Source organism: Elephas maximus, chromosome 10, assembly GCF_024166365.1.
Source record: "Elephas maximus indicus isolate mEleMax1 chromosome 10, mEleMax1 primary haplotype, whole genome shotgun sequence".
NCBI classification, from domain to species: Eukaryota; Metazoa; Chordata; class Mammalia; order Proboscidea; family Elephantidae; genus Elephas; species Elephas maximus.
In genome coordinates, this window is record NC_064828.1 from 102,313,780 (window position 1) to 102,339,824 (window position 26,045).

Consider the following 26,045-nt stretch of genomic DNA (forward strand, 5'->3'; position numbering starts at 1 on the left):
CTTGAAGTCAGAAAAATCTACCTGTTTTCCTCTTGTACTAAAATGATGACAAAATTATAAACATAAAGGTGACTACAGCACAATACTTAAAAATTAAATAAAAAGTCATGATATTTCTCAACATCCTAATGCAAAGATCTAGTCCTAGAAGGAGCCAGTAATCCTGGCAGACAATTTTTCAGAACTGACATTAGACATAAATCCACAGATTCAGAAAGCACAACAAATCCTAAACAGAAAATAAATAAATAAATAAACCACATCCATACACCTTTTTTTTTTATACACCAACCAAACCAAAACCATTGCAGTCAAGTTGATTCCGACTCACAGCGACTCTATAGGACAGAGCAGAGCTGTCTCATTGAGTTTCAAAGGAGCATCTGGTGGATTCAAACTACCGACCTTTTGGTTAGCAACCGTAGCACTTAACCACTAAGCCACCAGGGTTTCCCATCCACACACAGTACTATTAAATGACAGAACTATGCAACAGAGTAAAAGAGAACAATGGAAAAAGTGGAATACTCTCTTTCAACCAAGAATCCTGGAAGCAGTTAAACTAGCATTCAAGAATGAGAGTAAAAAATCAAAATATGTTCAGACTAGTAGCACATATCAAGGGCAGAGTGGGAGGGACAGTTCACCCGAGTGGCAGTACGTTGCCTGCAGAGAATTGAAAAAACAATTATGGCAAAACTGAATGAAAACCAGTCTTCTTTTTCAGAACTGTTGCAGTAATTCTAAAGAATGTCAATATTAAAACATTCCTCAGCCCCAATGCAGACCACTCGCACCACCCTGACTTCTGTGTGCTGCTGGTTCAGACAAAGGAAGCCGAGGGAGCTTCCAAGAGATCTTTATTAAGGAAACTCTAAAACTGCATTTTACGAGGTAAGAAAATGATAAAAGAAAAATAAATCTGAAATGCAAGAAGGAAAAGTGAGCAAAGAACTGTATAAGCATACATAAACCTAAATAAACTACATTAAACAATAATACTAATGTCCAGTGGGAGGAGGTAAAAAAAAAAATAAATAAATGAGAGAATGAAAACACTGGGCAGCAATAACTAAAAAGAAGGGGAGAACAGTGAATGAAGTTCACGTGTTGTAGAGACTGTGATTAAATTTTCAGTTAAGCATACATGTTAAATATTTAACAATAACCCTAAAACAAGAGGATAAAAAAAATTTTTTTTATATAGATTCTATAATTTCTATAATTTTTCAGGCAATAGAAGAAAAAAGAAATGATTGAATTACAAATTCATGCTATCTAACTTCGGCTTGGTCCTTATTGTGGCTAGACAATCCTTTCCTTCATCTGTTGCCTTGCTCATGTTTCCTACAGTCATTATTCCTGGCATTTTCAACCACAGCTCCTGCTCTAACATCCCCATCCCCATGCTATAAGGTAGCATCTCTTACCATTTTACTGTGGGGTATTTTCTTTTTTTTCTCATTTTGATAGTATATTCTATTTAATCCAATATATCCCAAAGAGTATCATTTCAACATCGAATCAACATTTAGAAAGTTATGAATGAGATATTTTGTATTCCTTTTGTGTGTTTATTTATTTTTTCTTTCTTTTTTTTTTTAGATGAAGATTTACAGAACAAACTAGCTTCTCATTAAACAATTAGTACACATATTGTTTTGTGACATTGGTTGCCAACCCCATGACATGTCAGCACTCTGCTTTCTCAACCTTGGGTTCCCTATTACCAGCTTTCCTGTTCCCTCCTACCTTCTCATCCTTGTCCCTGGGCTGGTGTGTCCATTTAGTCTCATTTTGTTTTATGGGCCTAATCTTTGGCTGAAGGGTGAACCTCAGGAGTGACCTCAGTACTGAGCTAAAAGGGCGTCCCCAGGGGCCATATTCTGGATGCTTCGCTTGTCTCTGTCAGACCAGTAAGTGGTCTTTGTTTTTGGCCGAGTTAGACGTTTGTTCTACATTTTTCTCCAGCTCTGTCCAGGACCATCTATTGTGATCCCTGTCAGAGCAGTCAGTGGTGGCAGCTGGGCACTATCTAGTTCTGCTGGACTCAGCCTGGTGGGGGCTGCAGTACTTGCGGTCCATTAGTCCTTTGGACTAATCTTTTCCTTGTGTCTTTGGTTTTCTTCATTCTTCCCTCCTCAAGACGGGGTGAGACCGGTGGAGTATCTTAGCCACTCATAAACTTTTAAGACTCCAGATGCTACTCACCCAAGTAGAATGCAGAATCTTTTCTTTATAAACTACATTATGCTAATTGAGGTAGATGTTCCTAGGGGCCCTGGTCCCCACAGCCCTCGACCCAGTAATTCAGTCCCTCAGGGAGTTTGGATGTATCTATGGAGCTTCCATGACCTTGCCTTGGACAAGCTGTGCTGGTTTCCCCAGTATTGTGTACTATCTTACTACTGTGGGGTATTTTCATCTGTTTACTGTAGCTGTCTGTATATTCTCATCTGCCCTAGGTCAACAGTAACAGCCTTCTTCCCACAACTGACCCCCTTATCTCTCTACACTGACCACATTTTCTGCCTCCTATAAATGTGCTCAGTACTGTTTTACCCTAAAAAATCCTCCCCTCAACTCTGCTACCCCTTTTTAAGTTAGTGTCTTCTTTCTTTGTTTCAGCTTTGAATTACATATAATCCATAGTCATAAAGGGAAGAAAACTTGCTTCTGCTTACTTCTTATATTCTTATATTTTTTCTTCCATTATAAATTGAAAATTGGCTCAGTTTTAGGCAGTTATAGGAGATCTCATAAAGCAAAGACCGAGCACAATTAATTTTCTTTACACAGCATGATGCCCAAGTGGACACAGAATAAATATTTCAAAATATTTAAAGTCTTTATTTTATGTGCCTACTACTGCTTTCTTTTATGTGTAAGGGTTGGAAAATCGCCACTACTTAACCTGTGTCAAAATCTGAGAGTCTCTTACCCTTTTTCAGTTTCCGGACAGCCAACATACAATGACTGGGAGACAGATCCCATATTCTTAAGGTTTTATCGTCACTTACAGTAGCACAGATAGGTAGATAAGGATGTGTGGCCAAACCCCATACCTCTCCTTCCATGTGTCCCTATTAAAAAAGCATAGTTAAGATCAGTTTAACCTAGTGATATGTGTAAATATACTATAAAGGCCTTACTTAGAATAAAACTAAAGACAATATTCAATAATATATGATAATGGATAGAAAAATTATTCTGGATAAGTCTAACAAAGCTTTTCTACTTATCTTTGGAATACATCATAAAAGCCTTTTAATGGCTTTATCTTAACAATTACAGTACAAACAAGTTCCTGTTAAAATTAGTTTATGATCCTAAAATATTCTCTGGGTGGAAACAACATGGCCTGGAATGTTAATAACTGTGACATAGGAGGGACTTCTGGTGTGACAGAGGGATGAGCACCATGAACCCATTCACCAGTGGAACTGGGGAAAATTATTAACAACAACAAAAATCATTTAAAGTCCCTGGAAGTGATCCGAAGGACATACAGCAGATAAAGAAACATTTACTCTTAGTAGAAAAACTACTAAAATTTGGTGAGAATAGTGAGAGTTCGTGGTATCTAAACCAAGGCCTGCTCCTCCTCCCCCCCGCCCCCCAACTTCAACTCATGTAGATGGAAACTCTACTGCAGAATGGAGCAGCCAAGAACACAGGGCTCTCTCCTCAGCAACCAATCCAAGGGCTATTAGCATTTCCCATCTGGCCCCCAGCTACCTGTTGCTGAGGCTAAGTTCTAAGAACTGTAGCCAAGAGGCAGGTGCGCCCTTCTTTGGCACAACCCCTATTTGTAGGATGGAGGGTCTACTTTGGGCACTGCACCACTGAGAATACTAGGGCCCTGATCACCCTTGATCCAGCTCATAGGGCAGTGGTTCCAAACTGGGAGAGTTACACCAAGGCCTGAGGCTACTGCCCTCCCCACTAAGTGTTCAGTTCCTAAAGCAGTGGTATCAGTGAGAGAAGCACACCATCATCTCCACTCCCAACTCTAGAGTCTGGGCTCAGAGATTTTGCGTGGAGGAAGAAGCACGCTGTAAAACAGAAAGTTCCTAAACTCCTGTCAAAGAAAATGACCGCATTTGCAACAAAGTGTGGAAAAATTCAGGCCTAAGGTTGCTTTCAAAAACAGTGGAGGCTGTGCTGCTAGGTAACTGGGAGAAGACTGGTAGAATGATTGACCATATAGGCTAAACTGTAGGTTGGCTATTAGTTTGGCCTAGAGAACTGGACAAAGAAACATCTGGGAAGAGCCTGCTTGCGGGGGGCAAGGGGGGGGGTGGTCAGAAAAACTCTCAAACACTGCCCTAAGGAACTTTAGAAGTGCCCAAATTTGATTGGTTTAGTCTGTGGAACAATTTTTGACCCAGAGAATGCTGAAAACAACAGCATTATTAGCCAGCAATTAATGGAATTTAACAGCTGGATATACCATGATTATTGACTATATCATGGACTGCCAGAAGAACAGACAAATCTGTCTTGGAAGAAGTACAGCCAGAATGCTCCCTTGAAGCAAGGGCAGTGAGACCTCATCTCACATACTTTGGATATGTTGTCAGAAGGAACCGGTCTCCAGAGAAGGACATCAAGCTTGGTAAAGCAGAAGGCCAGAAAAAATGAGGAAGACCCTCAAAGGGATGGTTTGGCAGAGTGGCTGCAATAATGGGCTCAAGCATAGCAAGAGTGTGAGCATGGCACAGGACTGGGCAGTGTTTGTTCTGTTGTACACAGGGCTGCTATGAGTAGGAACCAACTCGACAGTACCTAACAACAACAAAGATGACTGCTGGAGGTTGTCAGAGAAAGATAAAAAGAGCCCTGCCCACCCAGGGTGACTGTGGCATGCCCAAGGCCGTGCCTCCTGTAGAGCAACATCAGAGGCTTAACAGTGTGGGGATGGGGAGAGACACCAGTGAAATAATTCAGCCAGTAACTAAACAAATAATCAAGCAAATAAGAAGTCCCAGAGGAAGGACGGCTACAATATACTTGCAAAATGTCCAGTTTCCAACAAAAAACTATGAGACATGCAAAGATATAGAAAAGCATGGCCCATAAAAAAAAAAAAAAAAAAAAATGGCCCATACAGAGGAATAAAAGCAGGCAATAGAAACTACCTGTGAAGAAGATTACTTAAAATAAGTAAAGAATGACAATGTCTTACCAAGCAGATAATATCAATAAAAAGGTAGAAAATAAAAAAATAAAAATTTTGTAATTAAAAAAATTCAATAAATGAAATGAAAAATTCACTAGACTTTTGGTCTTAGTAGATTTGAAGTGGCAGAAAAATTAGAAAACTTGTATACAGATCAATAGAGACTGTGCACTCCAGAACACGGAGAAAAAAGAATGAAGAAAAACAATAAAGCCTCAGCAAAAATGGGACATCATGAAGCACAGGAACATACGTGTATTGGGAGTGTAGAAGAAGAGGACAGAGAGAAATTACCAGAAAAAAAATTTGAAAAAATAATGGCAGAAAACTCCCTAATTTTGATGAAAAGCATTAATCTACTCATTTAAGAAACTCAACACAAAAAGATCCACACATGACACATCACAGCAAAAACGCTGATAGTCAAAGAAAAGAAGAAAGTCTTGAAAGCAGCAAGAGAAAAATGACTCATCATTTATAAGGCAACACCGATAAAATTAACAGTTGACTTAAATCATCAGAAAAAATGAAGGCTAGATAATGTATTCAATGTTTTCAAAGAAAGGGAGAATCCTATATTCAGCAATGCTCTCTTTCCGAAAACGAAGCAGAAATCAAGACATGCCAAGGTTAAAAAAAAAAACAAAAAGCTGAGAGAATTCATTGCTAGCAGACTCACTTTAAAATAAATGCTAAAGAAAGTTCTTCAGCCTCCTTAATTAGCTTTAATAATTTTTCAATTCATTCTCTTCAATCTTCTAGGTATAAGATCATATTATCTGCAAATACTGCCAGTGTTGCCCATTTATTTCTAACACACCGTTTATTGTTTTGTTCTGTTTTACTGGATTGGCTAAGACCTCACACACAATGTTGGACAATAATGAAGAGAGTTATGAATCCTTGTCATGTTTCTGATATAAAGGATACAATAAAACATTTGAAATCTTTAACTCAATAAAATATATCAGAAATAACAGTATATCATTTATGACTTCTAAATCTTTTCTCACAACTATGAAATTGTGTTTTTGAAAAGTAACATCTATGGATCCATCTGTCAAAGTGTACTGTGTTAATATCTATCAATATTTTCCAAGAGATGAAAAACATGTTAAGTACCATGACTCCATGTTCTTTTTACTTCAAAGGGATATTATGTAACTGACTGGGTTTTGGGTATTAACAGTAAGAAATCTAAGTTTGACAGTTAATTTAATATATAATGTTCTGTCACTGGGTTACAGATTCTACTTGATATGCCAGGATATTATATTAACATTAAAGCATGTACAGTTTTCTCATCTATATATGCTCTTTAGTGTCTTAACAAGAGTGAAAGTAGGAGTTGGAGAAGAAATAATTCTGTACTGAGAAAGAAAATAATTTTTTCAGGGAAAAGGTAAATCAAAGTTTGGTTTTACTTTAGAGTTGTATAAGGACAATTTTTCATCAGGATAAATCATACCTCATTTATTGGATTGAGTTATTTATAACTGTATAATTATACTGTATTGACTCGTTTATAGTATCGACTTCTTTCCCCTCCTACTTTTCAGAAAAACATAATAAATACAGAGATGTATTTCTAAAATACAGCATTTCGAATGGAAATGTTAAGGATCACATGGCCAGCAGCTAATTCTGCTGTTTAATTTTAAATTTCTCCCACACAAATTTCTATATTTTTATTATTAACATCTTTTCACTGATAAATGTTTTCTCTACTACATTTTCATGCAAAGGATATACACCTTATCTATTTGTTTGCCAACCATGCCCTCCCCTCCCCCAAGGTATTGTCATAAGCACTGCTGTGCTGAACTTTTTTAACATGTTGCTGTAAAAAATTTACCATAGTGCAATTAGAAAAATATCTTGTGGGGGGAGTGTGGTTGGCAAACAACATAGAAGTTGCGAGTTATTTGCATAAAAATAGGTAATTGTTACGAGTTGAATTGTGTTTCCCCAAAAGATGTTAAACTCCTAACTCCCGGGTACCTGTGAATGACTTTATTTGCAAATAGGATTTTTGCAGATGCACTTGGTTAACATGAGGTCATACTGGAAGAGGATGGGGCCTGAGCCAATATGACTGGTGTCCTTATAAAAAGAGGAGAAGGGACAGAGACAGACAGACACAAAGGGAAGGTGGCCATGTGAAGACGGGGGCAGAGACTGGAGTTATGCTACCACAAACCCAGGAACATCTGGGACCACCAGAAGCTGGACGACACAAGGCAGGATCTTCCTGTAGAGCCTTTGAAAAGAGCATTGCCCTGCTAACACCCTCAGTTTGGATTTTCAGCCTCCAGAATGGTGAGAGAATAAATTTTCTGTTGTTTTAAGCCACCTACTTTGTGGTAATTTGTTACGGCAGCCCTAGCAAACTAATACTCCCATAAAAATTTAGTATACATTCAGATACTCATTTTTTGTTTTTCTAAGGTAGAAACTTGAGGGAAAAAAGAGTTCAGAGTGTTAGAGAAACAACAGCCTTAGGATCAACAAATATACTTCAAAGAAAATTAAATATGAAATAGAATGAGTTAATTACAACTGGATTTTCTTTCCATTGGTCTCTTACTTTGTGATAAGAAATTAAAGTATCAGCAATTAATCCACAAGACAATATGCATATTTATTTACTGATATTCACACATTTAGCTGTAATTGACTTAAAATTTTCTGTATATATTAACATTAACAATCGTCTCCTTAATTAATTTAACACTGTTTTTCAGCACTGTCAACTTTTAGCTCTTATGTATTGAAAGAATCAATTTTATACAAAGAAAAATGGCATATTAACATTTAAGATTACCTGGACCAGTAGTGTTACTGGGCCATTTTTATCAACTTCTAGTATTTCACCATTCTTTGTGCCAACTAAAATATGACCATGTCCTAATGATATGGCACGTATAGATGGGTTATCTTCCAAGAGAAGACCTGAAATGTTAAATGGAAACGTTCTTTTGGTATGAAGCTACTATAATACAAAGACATAAAATACAGCCAGAGATGCTAGTTTGACAGTGAAAATCATATTATAAGGTTGTCTTTGCCTATATTTTAAGTCTTCTAATAAACGTACTGCAATTTCCCCAACCATTCAATTTACTAGGCTCAAAAGTAAGTACCACCTATATACTAGTTCTATAATTCTGTACTATCCCAGACCTCCTCCTACCATTCTGACAACTGTTTTTTTGCTTCTTTTATTAGCCCCTCCTCATCTACCTCCTGCCCTGAATAAAAAAAACCTAAAATATTCTGATTAGTAACTTTAATTCAATTTAACTTAAGACATATCCATTTTTTTTTTTTTTTATGTCTATCATGTTCTAGGGAGGCCTGAGTGATACAGTGGTAAACATGGCAGACCCAGTTCCTGCCCTCAGAGAGCTTACAGTGAGGAAAACAGACCCTGCATGAGGAGCATACTGAAGAAGTTAGCATACAGCAATGGAATTTAACCTAGTTTTGGGTGGTTCATCCCAGAAGAAATAGTATTTGAGATCTGAAAAAAAAGAAACAAAAAACGAGTATATGGTCAGGCAACTGGAGGGGGCAAGAGTGTGAGGAGAAAGGGGAAATTATAGGCTAAAGTAACAGCGTATGAAAATGTGCGGAGGCCAGAGAGTGTGGTGCAGTGCCTGAAAGAAAGAAATACACTGAAAGAGAAGGCAAAGGGGAGAAGGGTCTAGGAGGCTGGAGAGGCCAGGTCATTGCGGAACAAATGCCAGTTTGCAAACAAGTTCCTGACTGGTGGGAAATGTGATGCTTATGTGATGGCTTCCTATGGGAAATTAAAAAGGTTAAAAATTAGCAATAATATCCTATACTTGATTGATGTTTTACCATGTGCATCACAGAAAATAGATTTTGCAAGGATTGTAACGATTCTGGTATCCAGTTAAGGAGCTTCTCCCTTTTAACTCTGGTACCCTTCTAGTTAACAAGGAGAAACATATTCCAGGTGTTCTACCTCATTGACCAGGCACGTTAACGAGCAATTAATCTCTTTTCCTACGAGGTAAACTAAATATCAAATCACCTTTAGATCCTGGGGCCAAAGCGCCTCTTTTTATAGCATAAGTCTTGAGACATCTTTCAAAGGAATCATCCCAAAGAGCTACAACACCATCTTTCCCTCCAGTTACAAATCCCTATGAAAATAAAAGGTTCAAGTTAATAAAGACCTAAATATTAAAAAAAAAAACTCCTTTGTACTAAGAAAATTCTAGATGAAAGAATATTTATAGCTGAAGTTATATCTTATAAAGAATAGGAATTAGCATAAGAATCCATTTTATTTTTTTTTTCTAAATACCAACATGGAATCTGCAAAGTATTAAGAGGGATGGACACTAAACATTCTACTTTTAGGACAGGACTTTAAAAAGCAGTTTCTAATTCAGAAGCACAGGGGGGTTTTCCCACTTTTGGCAAGTAAAGTATATTTTCTTACAGCCTTCATAAACTCATCCTTCGAAAAGAGGGGATAGGATATGGTGATTATACATAAAGCACTCAGCACAATGTCTGCCATTAAAGTAAGGGCCTAATAACTATTAAGTTAAACTTCTTTTTTAAACAGCTGACCTATTTCACTCTGTGTTCAGGAGTTTGAAAAGCAAGACAAAACAAGGTCAAGAAACTAAATCTGCCATTCTCCTGACAAGACTCCACAGATTATTATGGAGCGGCCCAGCCAGGTAGAAAGGAAACGTTCCGTTAACTTCTGAACACGCTCTATGCTCCAGGACCAAGTTATTTTTAACTATGAATAGCTTGGGTTACTTACTTTTTCCAATGCGTGCATACTGAACACTGGCCCATCATGCGCTTTAACTGTTTTCACAAGAAAGATGTCTCTCCAGATACACACATCTCCTGTGGATGTTCCAGAGAAGGCCATCTCTTCGGTCCATCCGTACACGGCACACATCATTGTGTCACTTTTCCCCAGTGTGCCTGTGTAGCCTTTCCTTCCAATCAATCCTCCACCTAGTCCATAAACAATATTATCAAAGTTCTACTTTCAAAACGTATAAAATTATAAAGCAGTAAAATTTCTTTTCTACTTCTTATTTTTTAAAAGAAAAATAAAAAAGACATGTAACAATAAGAATAGTCAAAAAGAAGAATACTGTCTCTCAGTCAGTGATTTGGACAACACCTTGCCTGGCTGAAGTGGCCATACCCATGGCTACGTTTAGGCTATAGCTTTCTAGATAAACAAAAACATGGACTAAGTCAGTTTTAACTAGTCCTTAACACTTTTGACAATGCTTTTCAAAATTTTTATTATGACATTTAAGAATACTAAAAGGTGTAAATAAAAGCATACAATGAACACCTGTATATCTGCTATCAGCCTGAAACTAATTACCAAAACAATGGAAACATGCCAATCCCATCTCCCGTCTTCACTCCCTACTATCCTGAATGTGATATTATTTTCGTGCATTCCTTTATACTTTTACTACATACTTAGGAATTCTTCAGCAGTATGTCACATTATTTTTCATGTTTTAAAATTTTTTATAAATACAACACCATTTGTTTGCAACTTACAATTTTTATTCAACAATTTGCTGCAGAAATTTATACATGTTGATTTGTACCTCTAGAAAGCTTATTTTTAATACTATATAGTTACATAGTTTCACTATATGAACATAATACAGGTTTATGCATTTTCCTGTAAATTGGCCTTTAGTTGCTTCCAAGTTTTTACTGTTGAAAGCAATACTGTTTTAAATGTTTTTTCAGGGCCTCTCCTTTACAAGCGTTTCTCTGGGAATGTCATAGGGTGTGTGCAAAAGGGACAGCATATAGATAAGAGGGGTGTCAGCTCTTGCCCAGTTGTTCTCCAAAGATGGTATACTAACTCAAACTCCCATTAACAGTCAGGAATTCCTGTTGTTTCCTACCTTCAGGACACTTGGCCTTGTCAGGCTGGGGGATGTAAAATACCCACTGACTTATATTGTGGTTTTAATTTATTTGATTATTAAAAACCCTGATCATCTTTTCATATTTATTGACCACTCATTACCTAATGGTATCTTTTTCCCATTTTTCCAATTAAACTCATTCATTCATTCATGTACAACAGCCCCCATGCAGGAGTGTTACTGTAATCTTCAAGGAGCAATAGGGAAGTCAGTACGGAATAGGAAAATGTAAGGGAGACAGTAATGGGAGATAGGGTCAGACAGGTCAAAGGCTGCACTGAAGCCCTTATAAGGATTTAACTTTTACTCTAAATGCGATGGGAAACATTTCAGTGGCAGAAAAACAAAATCTGACATACAATTTATTAACAGGTTCATTCTGACTTCTGGGTTGAGAACAGATTGAAGAGGGTGGGCAGGGATGAAGAGTAAGAAGGCTACTTGAATTATCTGGGCAAATGATAAAGGTGGCACCTTGGTCCACATGGGGGGAGTTGGGAAGATGATGAAAAGTGGTCTGATTCCAAGTGTATTCCGAAAATTGTTTTTTCTTAATGCAGCAGCCAGAGTTAGCGACACAGCAAGAGCAGTTTAGGTGGAGTGGTGAGGGAAAAAAGCCTGATCAGACTTCTCCCAAGAAAAAAAAGAAGATAAACTGCAAATAAAAAGTTCAAACAACTCTTCAGAGGTATTTTATAATACAGCAACGAGAAAAACGGATTCGCAACTGGAGGGTAGAGCTGAGAGTTTTTGGTTTGTTTAGGGTAGACGAATAACACCACGCTTGTTTTTTTCTTTTTGTATACTGAAGGAAAAGATTCAGTAAAGAGGGAAAAATGAGGCAGAAAGGGAAGGGAAGAGGAGCTGGAGCGATGCCCTTGAGTAGGTGAGAGGAGAAGGAATCCAGAGCACACATGGAGGGAGTGGCCTTCTCTGGAGCATGGATACACAGGGCAGAAAATTACCAGTCTACAGACCAATCCTGCCACCGCCTGTTTTTGTATGGTACTCACTGGAGCACATGAGCACTGTGAGCCGAGGAGACCAAGGTCCTTTCCCCTCTGCTCCCAGAGCATGCCTTCCCAGCTGGTGGCTGCACTTTGCAGCTGCCCAGGACCCACGCTGGTCACCACCTACAACTTGGGGGCTCTGCTAATGGCAACTGCCAGGCATTAAGCAGTGGAATCTCCAGTTGGGCTCTCCAGAAGGAGAGAAGACACACTGCCATCTGTTTGTCACTGAGGCAGGTCATAAAACTGACCGTGGTGCCCTCTACTCCAACCCACCAACCTCCTTCCCCTTAGCAGGCTGCTCTTGGAGAAAATGTCTAGGTCCAAATCAGGTAAGTCAGGGCAAGAATTTTAGTAATTCATGATTACTAAGTGCCAGGCCCTATGCTCTGAGAGCTTGTAAGCATTATCTCATTTAATCTCCACCATAATGTTATGTGCCAAATACTATTATCCCCATTTTACCAAGGAGGAAACAGAGTCAGACTAAGTAGCTTGCCCGAGCTCACAAAGCAATGCCTTCTGAGTCTTGCGTTTCAGATCTATTAAGCAGTTAAGTTTCAGCTACTGTATTTTTATGCACTGTCTGTGTTTGTTTGATGGCAGAGCCCTCCCCCTCTTACGTGTGCTATGCTGGTTTTATTTTTCTACAGCAACATGTGGAAGAGGCTTGGCGTGGCAGCGCTTGTGCGGATGCCTCGTGGGGGAGGTGGGGAGGCGCAGCTGGCAAACAATTGCAGGAGGTGTGTGTTATTGGGTAAAAATACGGTAAGTATATTTACCTGAAATCAATTTCATATAAGTTCAAGCATCTTCCCAAATAGAGTTTGTGCCAGATTCATAGGCAGGCAGTGCCTGAATTACAAACGTCTGACTTACGGACAACTCCGGACAACACATACTTGCACTTTAATGTAATGTAAATTTGCCCTCACTTTGAAACTGCTGAACCAGCTCCTAACTCACAGCAAATTCTTCATCACAATCACCTTCACTTGCTTAAAATCACTGAAGAGGCTTTGAGCCTTTTTTGGGACTAAAACCAGAAAAACCAAACCCACTGCTGTCAAGTTGATTCCGACTCATAACAACCCTATAGGACAGAGTAGAACTGCCCCACAGAGTTTCCAAGGAATGCCTGGTGGATTTGAACTGCTGACCTCTTGGTTAGCAGCTGCAGCACTTAACCACTATGCAGCCAGGGTTTCCTTCTTGCACTAAAGTAAGGCTAAGTGAGAACCATATGCACCTGTTCCAGCTTACCTACACATTTGACTTAAAGATACCGTTAGGAACGGATCTCATTTGCAACCCTGGGACTGCCAGTATTGTATTCAGCATATACTTTTAAAAACAGTCTGACAATTAGGGATTCTGAAAAAACTGAGGAAGGAGAAAGATTTTGCCAAGCCTTCAATGTTTCTACGCTTAGGTTCCCTCTCCCCAGAAGAGGAGTGAGAGGGAAGAAAGGAAATATTTCTCCCCCAGCCCACTTTCTCACTCTCCCTATCCCAAAGGAGGTGAGTGGCTAGTCAGATGCGTCAAAGCCTGACAATCACTGAGCCATGCCTACTTTAGAGTCAAAAGCGTTACTATGTCTCAAGACCAGAAACTGAATCAGGCGCTCCTGCAATTTCTTGGGTCCCACCCTAACCTACTGTATCAGAAACTCTGGAGATGGGGCTTTTAACAAGCTTTTCAGGTGATTCTGCTGCACGCTGAAGTTTGAGAACCATTGTTCTGGAGTAAGGCCTGGGCACCCCCATAGTTCTATTTGTTCCTCCCATGATTGGGTGGATGAGACAGGCCTGTAGTCCTAATCCACGTAACTCTTTGGGTAAGCAGACTTGGGGTTTCTCTCCCCCATCACTGACATACCTGATCATGGAATTCTCAAAGCCCAGATCTGGGATAAGAAGCCCTGCTGGCGCAATGATCAAGCACTTGGCTGCCAACGGAAAGGTCCGCGGTTAGGCCCCACCAGTGGCTCCGCAGGAGAAAAGGCCTGTTGACCTGCTCCCATAAAGATTAAAGCCTAGGAAACCCGATAGGGGCAGCTCTACTCTGTCCTGTCGGATCACTGTGAGTCGGAATCGATTCAAGGGCACTCAGCAACAACAACGGATCTGGGATGGGAAGGAAGAAGCTCCGTTTTAGCCTCAGGCCTACGTCATGTTCTTCAATTTAGTTTACCTAAAGCCATGCATTTGGAGGGCTGGATAGTGCTTACTCAGATTAATAACCTGAACCATAACTGCCATCGGCTTCAAGAGTGAGGAAGGCTGCAACGTGTAGCAAAGCTGTAACATTTATATTTATACGGTTTAATTTCAGTCTACCATATGCCTCATCAAACTTAAAGGGAAAAAGCTATTCAGTTGCAAACTTTTCATTTTAAACTTTTAAATCTCTTATTTTAAACAAATTTATGGGTATTTTCAAGGCAAAAATAATAAGCATTACTTGCTGGGTATTTATAGTTTTGAATAACTAAACCAAAAAACCAACCCCGCTGCCATCAAGTCGATTTTAACTCATAGCAACCCTACAGGACAGAGTAGAACTGCCCCACAGGGTTTCCAAGGAGTGGCTGGTAGATTCGAACTGCCGAACTTTTGGTTAGCAGCCAACCTCTTAACCACTAGGCCACTCAAATGAAAAAAAAAAAACCCTTGTTTAAATGTATGAAAATGAAATTACAAATGTGTGAAATTACTTCTTTTCACTCTGTACATGTATTATGATAGTGATAAAATATTAAATATCAAGTTGGAAAACTGATTCATGTCCTATGTATTTCACAACCTGAAACTTATTTAAACTTGAGAAATGTCTTCACTCAGCCTATTCCTTTCTAATATTTGTTTGACTTCGTCCTATACTTACACATTTCATCAGAAAGGATTAAATTTACTCAGATTTTGATATCACACTGCTAAAATTCATAAGTATATTACTCTATTTAGAAAAGAGACTTTTTTTTACTTTAAAATGTGACATCTTGTAAGACAGTTAATTTCCAGTTACAAATAACTAAAATAGTTATCAAAGTCCATTTCCATATCATTTTGCAGTATATAAAGAATTTCTACAAAATTTTTCCTTTTCAGTTTGGACTACAAAACATGTCTTTAACAGAAGGAATGAGTCTGGACAACATATGATTAATCTCATATCCAAATATGAATACTACATAAATGCAGATGATATATGAGGATAGAATAAATCGTACATTTGTCTAAAATGCACCGAGATTATATTAAATCACTTTAAAAAATAAGCTTTTTATTTTTGGGTGATTTTAGATTTTCAGAAAAGATTCAAAGATACTGCAGAGTCTTTTCTGAATACCCCTTAGCCAGCTTCCCCTAATGTTAACATCTTACATTACCATGAAACACTTGCCAAGACTCACAAACTGTGATATGTTCCAATCATCTCAACTCCAGACCGCATCCAGATTTCACCAATGTTCTTTTTCTGTTTCAGGATTCATTTCAGGATACCATATTGCATTTAGGTAAATCCCTCTTGAAAATAAAAATTTATTAAATACCAAAGAAGTAAAAAGAAGCACTTCCTTACCTGCTCTGCGCCAAAATCGCATGTGTTTAATTCCCGCTGTAATTAATTTATCAGGCACGTAGGGGTTGATCTTTACAACAAAGATTTTATCTTTACTTCCTCTGAAATAAACACAAAGACGTTTTAATAGCTATGTATCTGAAGGGACATCTCTCTTGTAATAACCATTTGCCTCATCTGCATTGTGTTTTGGATATTTTATTATTGAGAATTTGTTTACCACTTGCTTCTCAGGTTTGGGCTGCGAAATCATGCATTTGTATATTTGTTCTTTTGTCATTATTTTGGTATGTTAACTCTGCTCAACAGAATCTCAAAAGACAAGAACAGGGCAAATTAAACTTCTTCTGGATAGCACCAGCTGCACCTACTATACTACTGTGTATAGAGAATGTTATTTGTGGCATAAATGAGTTTAAGTTTTTTTTAATACGTTGTTACAGTTTATAACCCACTGCTGTGGAGCTGATTCTGACTCATAGCTACCCTATAGGACAGGGTTCCCAAGGCTGTAATCTTTATGGAAGCAGACTGCCACATCTTTCTCCCACGGAGCAGCTGGTGGGTTCAACCCGCTGACCTTTCAGTTAGCAGGGGGGCGCTTAACCACTGTGCCACCAGGGCTCCTTTGTTACAGTTTATAGCCTTTCCAAATATTACCTTAAACTATCCTTTATTTGGAAATTGTCTATACACTCCGAAAAAAGAATTTAACCATATTTTTAAAGTGCTTTAACTCCTCACTTCAAGGAATAGGAAGTTAAAAAGGGGCTCTGACACTGTAGACCATTTCCTCTTTTAAAGCAATTGTTAGTATTTTTTATTAATATAAAAATGATACATGCTCACTATAGAAAAGTTAGAAAATTTAGAAAAACATAACAGAAAATAAAAATAAACTGCAACTTATTTGTGATATGTTTGTACGTATCTTTTTCACTTAATTATAGAATATGATCATTTCACCGTTTAATGGCTGTATCATAGTCTATCATGCAGTAGAATGCACTCTACCTGTAAATGGAGATTTTAGACATTAGCTATTTCCAACACCATACCATAACAAAAAGTGAGCTCACACGGGATAAACCTACAAATGAATCCTGAAATCCTTTGTCTCTATATCACTACCAAAAAAAAAAAAAACCCTATTATACTATTTATTCAACGGTGATAAAGATGGCAACAATAAAAAAGTATACATGTCTATTTGATTTAAAAATTGTTTTAATTAAAAACATTCTTGAAGCCCAAAGTAATTTCGATATTTTGCCAAGATGACGACAAGGTTTTCCCTACCTTGCTACTGAAAGCTTCTCTCCTTTCTTCCAGTCCCACAGCACAACAGTATGGCTATCATCTATTCCAACTGAAGCCAAACGTTTCCCATCCGCTGTGGAAATTAATCAGTGTGATATACTAAACATTAACATTCAGAAGATAAAAAAAATTCCATACATATTCTAAATCCACAGCACTATATTTAAATTTTTATAAAATAACGTTAAATGTTAGGCATGCACACACCTACAGCAAGAACCAGAATTTATAAGGGGAGGAAATGGAATGTGTGGCTAATTGCCTCCATGAATAACTGCCTCCTTCGCTATGAAGAAGTGGATGGTGCCCAGCTACCATCCATGAACATTTTAGTCAAAGATTATATAGATAGATAGATCCTGATCAAAAGTGGGAAATGCAGAACAGAATTTTAAATTCTCATAAAATCCAGACTTTTTGGAGCCATGAAGGCTAGATGAACCCCTGAAACTACTGTCCTAAAATAATCTGTAAACCTTAAACCAAAAATATCCCCTGAAGTCTTCTTAAAACCAAACAATAGCTTAACTAGTAAATAATATCTGCCTTGAGCATTATACTCTTTTAAGAACTATCTACATGGGATCAAAATGTCAACGCAACTCAAAAGATTAAATAGGAAATTTAGGGGGCAGTGAGTTTATGTTAATGGGGGAGGAACAACTCAGAAAAAGAGGGGTGAGAATGGTTAAACAGCTCGAAGAATGTAATCAATGTCACTGAACTGTACATGTAGAAACTTGAATTGGTGTATGTTTTTGCTGTGTGTATTCTCAACAATAAAATAAATTATTTAAAAAATGTTCAGTAGGCTGAAGACAAACCCTACAGAGATTTAAAAAACGTTCAGTAGGCTGAAGACAAACCCTACAGAGATATGACCTCAAATGAGATTACATCCACGGGTATAGGGGTAAGGATTTCAACACATATTTTGGGGGGACATAATTCAATCCACAACACTATCACTTCCTAGAAATGTTATAAAACAAATATTTCAGCTCTCACCTCTCTCTTTCTTAGCCCTTTTACCCTAAACATTTTCAAAGTTTACTCTGTGGCTATAAAGCATTAAATGAGGCCCGGGTTTGCCCAAAATGGAAGATTCATACTATTAGTGGTAATGGAGATGATTTTAGGTGTTATACAAACATTTTTCATTTTAATAGAAACATGTTTATTTTAACAGGTACTAAAAATTATACTCATTAGATTATAAACTAGAGAGCAAAGTCGATTTTCATTTTTTTTTTTTTTTTAATTGCTTAGGATTCCAGTTAGCACATCTGATAACAACTGTGAAGACTGTGGCTAAATGACAAGTTTAAGCAACCCTGATTTATATTAAAATGCTATGTATTGCCTCTGCCTTTTGATCACTCACATTGAGGTAGAAAATGACCTTACCTGAGAAATCAACAGCACAGACACCGTATTGGTGGTAGCCCTTTAATACTGACAATGGTTTAATGGTCTCTGTATCCCATATGTGAACTGAAGGATCTCTACCTACCTAAAAGAGGAAGAATTATAAAAGTCATTTTATACAACTAAATTATTTTCATATCTATTAAAAGGAAATAAAACGGAAAAATTTTCAACTCCGCTTAAGATCACATTTCCTGACAAGGGGGTGTTCTTTGTACTCTAGTCTCAAAAAAAAAAAAAAAGATTCGTCATCTAAATTTCAAAACACTCAAAATGCTTCAGAAGCACTTTTCTTTCTTAATAAATATATATCTTATTCATTTTGAACAATTTCAAGAAACACATTTAATGTATTTTAGAAGTCTACGACTTTATAGAGATGGGACTGGCCGGTTTGTAATATAACACAGGAAAGAAATGGAAAACGCTGGGAGAAGCAGAGGAAGCAGGGTGAGCCAGCGCCTTGGGAGAAAGGCTTTGAGCCTCCATTGCCTAAAGCAGAAATGCTATCAGAAAGCAAAGCCAGAAGAAAGGATCTGTGGCTTGATGGGTGCTCTTGGCTCTGTGGCAGCATACTGACTTTTTATTTAATCTGACCTCAATTTCCTAAAGTTCCAGAATCATGGTAGGAAATAACCAGTTTCTACACGAGTCTTCATTCCAGTAGTACCAGAATACTGTTCATGCTCCTTGCCACAGCACATGGGTACATAACTGCTCCAAGAGGAACCATTTATATAAACTAAAAGTAAATGGTGTTCCAGAGGCTCCCATCTACCCTTTTGATTTGTTTTTCCACTAATGTCCATCGTGCACTTGACAATTTTAACACTTTGGGCTACTGAAGGTTCTTTAAATAAACTGTGCTCTTTTTTTTTTGCCCTACTTTTATGTGTGATATAATACACTTAGACTACTTTCCCTAATTCCCCCTTAGTCAAGTGAACTACTCAGCTCAGACGGCATCATCTCTATGAAGGTTTCCCCATATTCTGCTAGGCACAATTAATCAGCCCTTCATTACACTGCTATAGGACTTTGTGCATATCTCTATACTAGTGGTTCTCAGTGTGGGGTGGGGTGGGCTTTGCATCCCAGGTGTCATTCGGCAATGTCTGAAGACATTTTTGGTTGTCACAGCTTGTGGAGGGATGCTTCTGGCCAGGGGTAATGGCCAGGGATGCTGCTAAACAACCTACAAAGCACAGGATGGTCACCCACAACAAAGAATTATACAGTCCAAAATGTCAACAGTGCCAAGATTGAGAAACCCTGATCTATAGTTACAACACTGCATGTCTGTCTTCCCCCTCAGAATATGTACTTACCATGGCAAGAAGATGTCTTATTTATCTTTATATTCTCTGGACATTTCCTGGTATATACCAAGTGTTCAATTAATGTTTTTTAGTAAATGGAGGAAGGGAGGGAGAAAAAAGAAGGGGGGTAAAAAAAAAGAAGGGAGGGAAGACTGGGAGAAAGAAAAAAGAGAATTTTCTCTCCTTTCAGAGAAGCTATATAGGATGATGCTAGTTGACCCCCAATATTCCCTAGAGGCAGTTCGAATCCACCAGGTGCTCTTTGGAAACTCTATGGGGCAGTTCTACCCTGTCCTATAGGGTCGCTATGAGTTGGAATCAACTCGACGGCACTGGGTTTGGTTTGTTTTTTTTTATTCCCTAGAAAGTACAGAGCCTTAGCTATATTTACACAGTGTTTGGAGCCAACCAGACAAAGAGGTTTAAGCTTTACTACTTGTTAGATGAGTGATCTTGAGCAAATTATTTAATTTCTCTAAACCTAAACTTCCTCATATATAAACTGGGGAATATTATCTTACTCTCAGAAGGCTGAGGTGAGCATAAAATGAATATATATTAAGAAACTTGTAAAGTATTTACTTACAGTAGGAACCTATTAGCATCACCCTTTCCCTTTCTTCTCTGAGAGTACCCATAGAAAAAGGTATCAGTTAAGACTTCTCAGTACTCTCTATTTCAATATTTGTGCTTTCTACTTTGGCTAAACCAGAATAGGTTACTACCACAGCTGTAAAACAAAAATAGCCATCCTGTTTGTCACAGAAGACTTCTTAGGTAATTCATTATATTATTTTAGATAACTCAACCTGAGCCAGATTTCTAGTTTCTATAATTTTTACTCATTAAGTTAAAAAAAATTTTAGTATCACCCTAACAGAAAGACAAGCCAGAACTCTTGGTTCAAATTTAAATTAAAATAACACTACTTAAAACAATAAAACTACAAAGAAAACTACAAGAAGGAAAAAGCTGAGGTGAATTTTTATTAACAATATGAAAATAAAATCCTAGTCGAAAGAATTCTTTATTCTTCATTTCTTAGAATCCAAAAGTCATAAAAAGAAGTGGACTGACCCAACTTTAATACACAGAAAAAGGCCTAACCTACCTGGCCTGTTGCCACGTAGTCTTTCAAAGGATGAATGGCCAGGCAGAGAATATCATCATCATGACCCAGGTAAAAGCGCTGTGTGTTCTGTTGTCGATTATAAATGACACCCACTGCTGCCACATGGTACACAATTTCACCAATTTGAGTATAAAAGAGATTACTTCGGCAGTCATAACCTCTGTAACTAATATAGAAAACAAATCATAGTAAACTAACTTTGGCCTTTTATATGATCGATATGGAATATACAGAGAAGTTGGTACTTTTTGGGTTATTCAATTTCCAATTTTAAAGGACACTGGACAATTAAAAGAAAATATAAAAATCTCAGGTCCCATAAACTTTTATGAACTGCTCTGATTTGAAATAGCCACTAAATCCAAGCTGTAATAAAAAAAACAACGTGTAAAACACCACGCATGACCAGGAAAAAAAACCATACCCAGTGCCGTTGAGTCGATTGTGACTCATAGCGACCCCTATAGACAGAGTAGAACTGAGCCACAGGGTTTCCAAGGAGTAGCTGGAGGTTCTTTGAAATGCTGACCTTTTGGTTAGTGGCCTAGCTCTTAACCACCACACACTATTATTTATGTAAGTATAATATTAAACTTGTATACTATAAAACAAAAACAATTGCTTTTTTAAAAAATGAAAGGGTTTAGAAAATGATGTGTATTTGTATTTGTTTGTATATGCAAAAATACATCTGAAACTAAGTAAAAACGTACCTTTGGTGGAGTGCAATGCTGGTGGCAGGGCGGGAGGGCAGAGGTGGGAGGGAGATTTCCAAAGTCTACCCTTTCATGCACAACCATGATAAAATATAATATATATTCCAAAAATAAATTTAAAAAACAAGTTTAAAATATTGTACACAACCAGGAGTAAATAGCTAAATCTTCTTAAAATGGTCAATATAATTTCATTTATAACAACCCTTCTTGGAGCATCAAATTTGTGAAACGTAAACTATGTAGAAATATGCTGCCTGTTTTAACACTGGAGAAGAAATATTTTTACTAAGTAAATCTCTTTCACGTTCTTGAAAAGCATTATCAAGCGGGTAAGAAAATGGGTGCTGGATGAGGGGTAGGAAGGAACTGGATTGAAAAATTTGTTGTTGCCAAGCTGCAATGTGAGATCTGTGTTGCCAGGTGTTCTAAGAGAATCCAGAAATTCTACTGAAATTAAAATATGATGGCCACAATGCTAAGGTCAAAAGAAGCCACGCTATCATTCCAAATTAGATGTATTTGAGGGAGATGATTATTTCTTATATTTTATGTATTTTCATTTGTTTCAAAAAAGGTCTATTTCTATTACAGTAAATTTTGTAAGATAAACTGATTTTGTTTTTATTTGATAAACACTTATACAGCATTTATTATGTGTCACACAATGTTCTAAGTCACTACAAATACTGACTCATTTACTCTCATCAGAACTCTATGAAGTAGGTGCTGTTATTATCTCCACTTTACAGATGGTGAAACAAAGGCACAGACAGGGTAGGTCACTTGCTCAAAAGTTACACAGCTAGTAAGTGTGAACCAAAATCCAAACACATAAGTGAAAAACAGCTGTTTCATACCCATGAACGAAGTGCAATCGAAGACTATTTCCTGGAGCCGGATCTCTTCTTTTAGAAGTAGCACTTTTTTGTTTCTCTTTGCATTGCTCTTTAAGCTGAGGTAGATCTTCTTTGTAAACCTTTAAAAAACACGAACATAAGTTGGAATATTCTTAGACCATATATCAATAAGGGTGTTCATACACTCCTAATATCACTTTCATACACTGTGGTTACTGTTGATTATTAAAGCTTTAACAATTGTCTTAAATGACTAGGCACTTTATGAAACTTTTTGGAAAGAACTAATTTACATTTTTTTTTATATAGCACACTGACATATATTTAGTGTTCCAGGGAACTTTTATCTGTTATAAGAAATTATTTTAAAGGAAATAAATGGGAGTGTACTGTAACAAAACCTATAAAGACCAGACCCAATGCCATCGAGTCGATTCCAGCTCATAGAGTCATAGAGACCCTATAGGACAGAGTAGAACTGCCCCATAGAGTTTCCCAGGAGCACCTGGTGGATTTGAACTGCCGACCTCTTGGTTAGCAGCTGTAGCACTTAACCTCTACGCCACCAGGGTTTCCGACAAAACCTATAGACAAATGTAATACAAACACTCAAAGTATATCAGGCATTTACTATAAAAGAATATTTAACAGAAGTGTACTTTAACCCTTAAAGGAAGAAAATCAAAACAACCATAGATTGCTTGGAAAATTCAAAACCATAAAAGGTAACAATAAAAAAAAAAAATTTTTTTTTTTTTTTTTTTTAAAAAGGGAGCAAGGTAAGAGAAGAAATCACGCCCTTCAAGGAGAAATCACAGGACAATAAAAGATTACCTGCCGACGGTGAGTGAGCTGCGTTTCTTGTTCAATTTCAGAATCCAGTTCTGGGACATCAGACAGATCTGAATCTGATTCATCACTATTAGAGTCAGCCAGACTTTCTGTAATTTTAAAAGATGAAATATTATGGCTTTAAAAAAGATTCCTTTCCAAAACAGCACTGCAAAATTAATGATTAAAAGCTGACTACTGTCAGCTGACATGGAGACAAGCCATCAATCAAATGAAATTATCTATTCAAGGGACACAGGTGTCAGTAAACTGCACTACAGACTATTCTTCCTCTCCACTCACTGCAAACTCAATAGCCCCTTTAAATCCTTTCCCTGGTTCCCCAGTGCTGCTATAGCAAATGTAAATGTCTGTCCAAATATAAGTGAATGTAACCTATAATTAACATGAAAAGCAGCTAAAAATACTACATGCAACAGGTGAATTAACAGATCACTTTTCTTTGTCAAAAAAGCACAGGCAATACCTAGATACCAGTCTTCTTCAGTATATATTACATATTTGTTTTGCTAATATAACTGTTTCTTTCCTCATCATTTAATAGATTTAAATGCAACCAAAAGCACTTTGTATTTCATGCTGTGTGACATCTGCCTTTAAACATACAGACCTAATATTTTAATACAAAATCTCTACTACTAATCAACTGTAGTGTTAGGTTATGAGGCTAGATAATGCTTCAACACTAAAATTGTCATTTTGGGATTACTGATGTTATTTGCAGGGAAGTTGTTTAGGTAGTGTGCCTACTCACCTTGGGGTGCTATATGAAGAGCATCTTTTAGTTTTCTTTCAGGAATAAATTTCCACTGAAAGACAGAGTGATCGGCTCCGCCAATAGAAATAACCCACTGATAATCATGTGACCATCTGACATTAGTTACATGAGCCGAATGGCCAATATATTTCTTAAACTTGGCCCCTACAACAAAAATACATCTTTAAATTGATAAACCAATGTCAACACAAATTATATAAATACTGCTTTAAACAACAATTTCTACACATGAACCATTGTATCCCCCTTCCATCATCTTAACAATTATGATCAAAGTGAAAAGTATTAATTCAAACACTTGTTGAATGAATAAATGAATGAACTTTCATCAATGGATGCAAATCTTCGTTCTACTAATTCACAATACAATTTGGTAGGAACCACCAGGGCTATAAGGCATCATTTTAGTGTTCTGAGAAAAACATGCATCTTCAAGGGGATCAGCTTTTTTTTTCATTTTAAAACATTTGAATATATTGGCCCGAGGTCTTCGGTTTTAAATAAAATTGAAAGCACCAAGTCTGCTCCACCTCTGCCCTCGCTACTCTCAATCCAAGCAGCGAGAAGATCCCTTTAAAATGTAAATCACCAATAAAATACTAGCAAACCGAATCCAGCAACATATATAGAGGATTATATACTATGAATAAGTGGGATTTATGCCAGGAATGCTAGGTTCATTCAAAATACAAAATTCAATGTAAAAAAATTTTTTTTTAATATATCATATTAATCAAATAAAAGATAAAAGCCACATGATCATTTCAATAGATACAGAAAAGGCATTTGCCAAAATCTAACTTTCTTTTATGATAAAAACACTCAACAAACTAGGAATAGAAAAGAATTTCCTCAACCTGATAAAGAGCATCTATGAAAAGTCCACAGTTAACATTATACTTAATGGTTAAAGAATGAAAGCTTTCCCCCTAAGATCAGGAACAAGACAAGGATGTCTACTCTCACTACTTCTATTCGGTATTACACTGGAGTTTATAATCAGAGCAATTAGACCAAAAAAAAGAAGTAACAAGCACCTAGACTGGAAGGAGAGAAGTAAAACTATCTCTACTTGCACATGACGTGATCTCACATGTAGAAAATCCTAAGGAATCCACTAAAAAACTATGTGAACTAATAAGTTCATCAATATTACAGAGTATAAGATCAATGTACAAAATCATTTTTATTTGTATACACTAGCAACAAATGATCCAAAAATGAAATTAAGGAAACAATTCTATTTACAAAATTATAAAAAATAAAATACTTAAGTGCAAAATTTGTACACTGAAAACTACAAAACCTCACTGGAAGAAATAAAAGAGGACTCAAATAAGTGGAATGACATCATGTGTTCATGGTTTGAAGACTTAATATTGTTAAGGAATCAATAAGGCAATAATCCCCCAACTGATCTACAGATTCAGTGTAAACCCTATCAAAATCCCAGCTGGCTTTCTGCAGAAATTGACAAGCTGATTCTAAAACTCATATGAAAATGCAAGAGACCCAGAATAGCCAAAACAGTCTTGAAAAAGAACAAAATTGGAGGACTCACACGTCCCTGTTTCAAAATTTACTACAAAGCTATATTAATCAAGATTGTGTGGCACTGGCGTAAGGACAGACATAGATCAATGGAATAGAATTCACAGTCCAGAAATAAACCCATCAACTGATTTTCGACGACTGTGATGCCAAGACAGTTCAATGCCAGAAAGAACAGTCTTTTCAATATATGGTATTTTGGAGACACCTGGATATCCACGTGGTAAAGAATGAATTTGGACTTCTACCTCACACTATAAGTAAAGATAAACTTAGAATGAATCAAAGACCTAAATGTAAGAGCTGAAACTATAAAATCCTCAGAAGAAAACACATGTGTAAATAT

The 26,045-nt window shown here is 37.1% G+C and overlaps 1 protein-coding gene across 16 annotated transcripts in view; it reads right to left on the reverse strand.

Moving 5' to 3' along the window:
• The window catches only part of EML5 (EMAP like 5), a 170,793-nt gene that overhangs the window by 65,437 nt on the left and 79,311 nt on the right, over positions 1–26,045 (reverse strand). For all 16 annotated transcript variants that reach the window (XR_007518849.1, XM_049897337.1, XM_049897336.1 and 13 more), the window contains 11 exons: positions 24,125–24,292; positions 23,353–23,459; positions 22,519–22,637; positions 20,918–21,108; positions 18,471–18,572; positions 17,043–17,136; positions 15,744–15,844; positions 9,993–10,195; positions 9,243–9,354; positions 8,007–8,134; positions 2,942–3,083 (listed from right to left, as the gene is read on the reverse strand). Coding sequence is in view for 15 of the 16 variants with exons in the window: in XM_049897337.1 (XP_049753294.1) it covers positions 2,942–3,083; positions 8,007–8,134; positions 9,243–9,354; positions 9,993–10,195; positions 15,744–15,844; positions 17,043–17,136; positions 18,471–18,572; positions 20,918–21,108; positions 22,519–22,637; positions 23,353–23,459; positions 24,125–24,292 (1,467 nt within the window). In the remaining variant the exon portion in view is untranslated. The remainder of the gene's footprint in view (positions 1–2,941; positions 3,084–8,006; positions 8,135–9,242; positions 9,355–9,992; positions 10,196–15,743; positions 15,845–17,042; positions 17,137–18,470; positions 18,573–20,917; positions 21,109–22,518; positions 22,638–23,352; positions 23,460–24,124; positions 24,293–26,045) is intronic.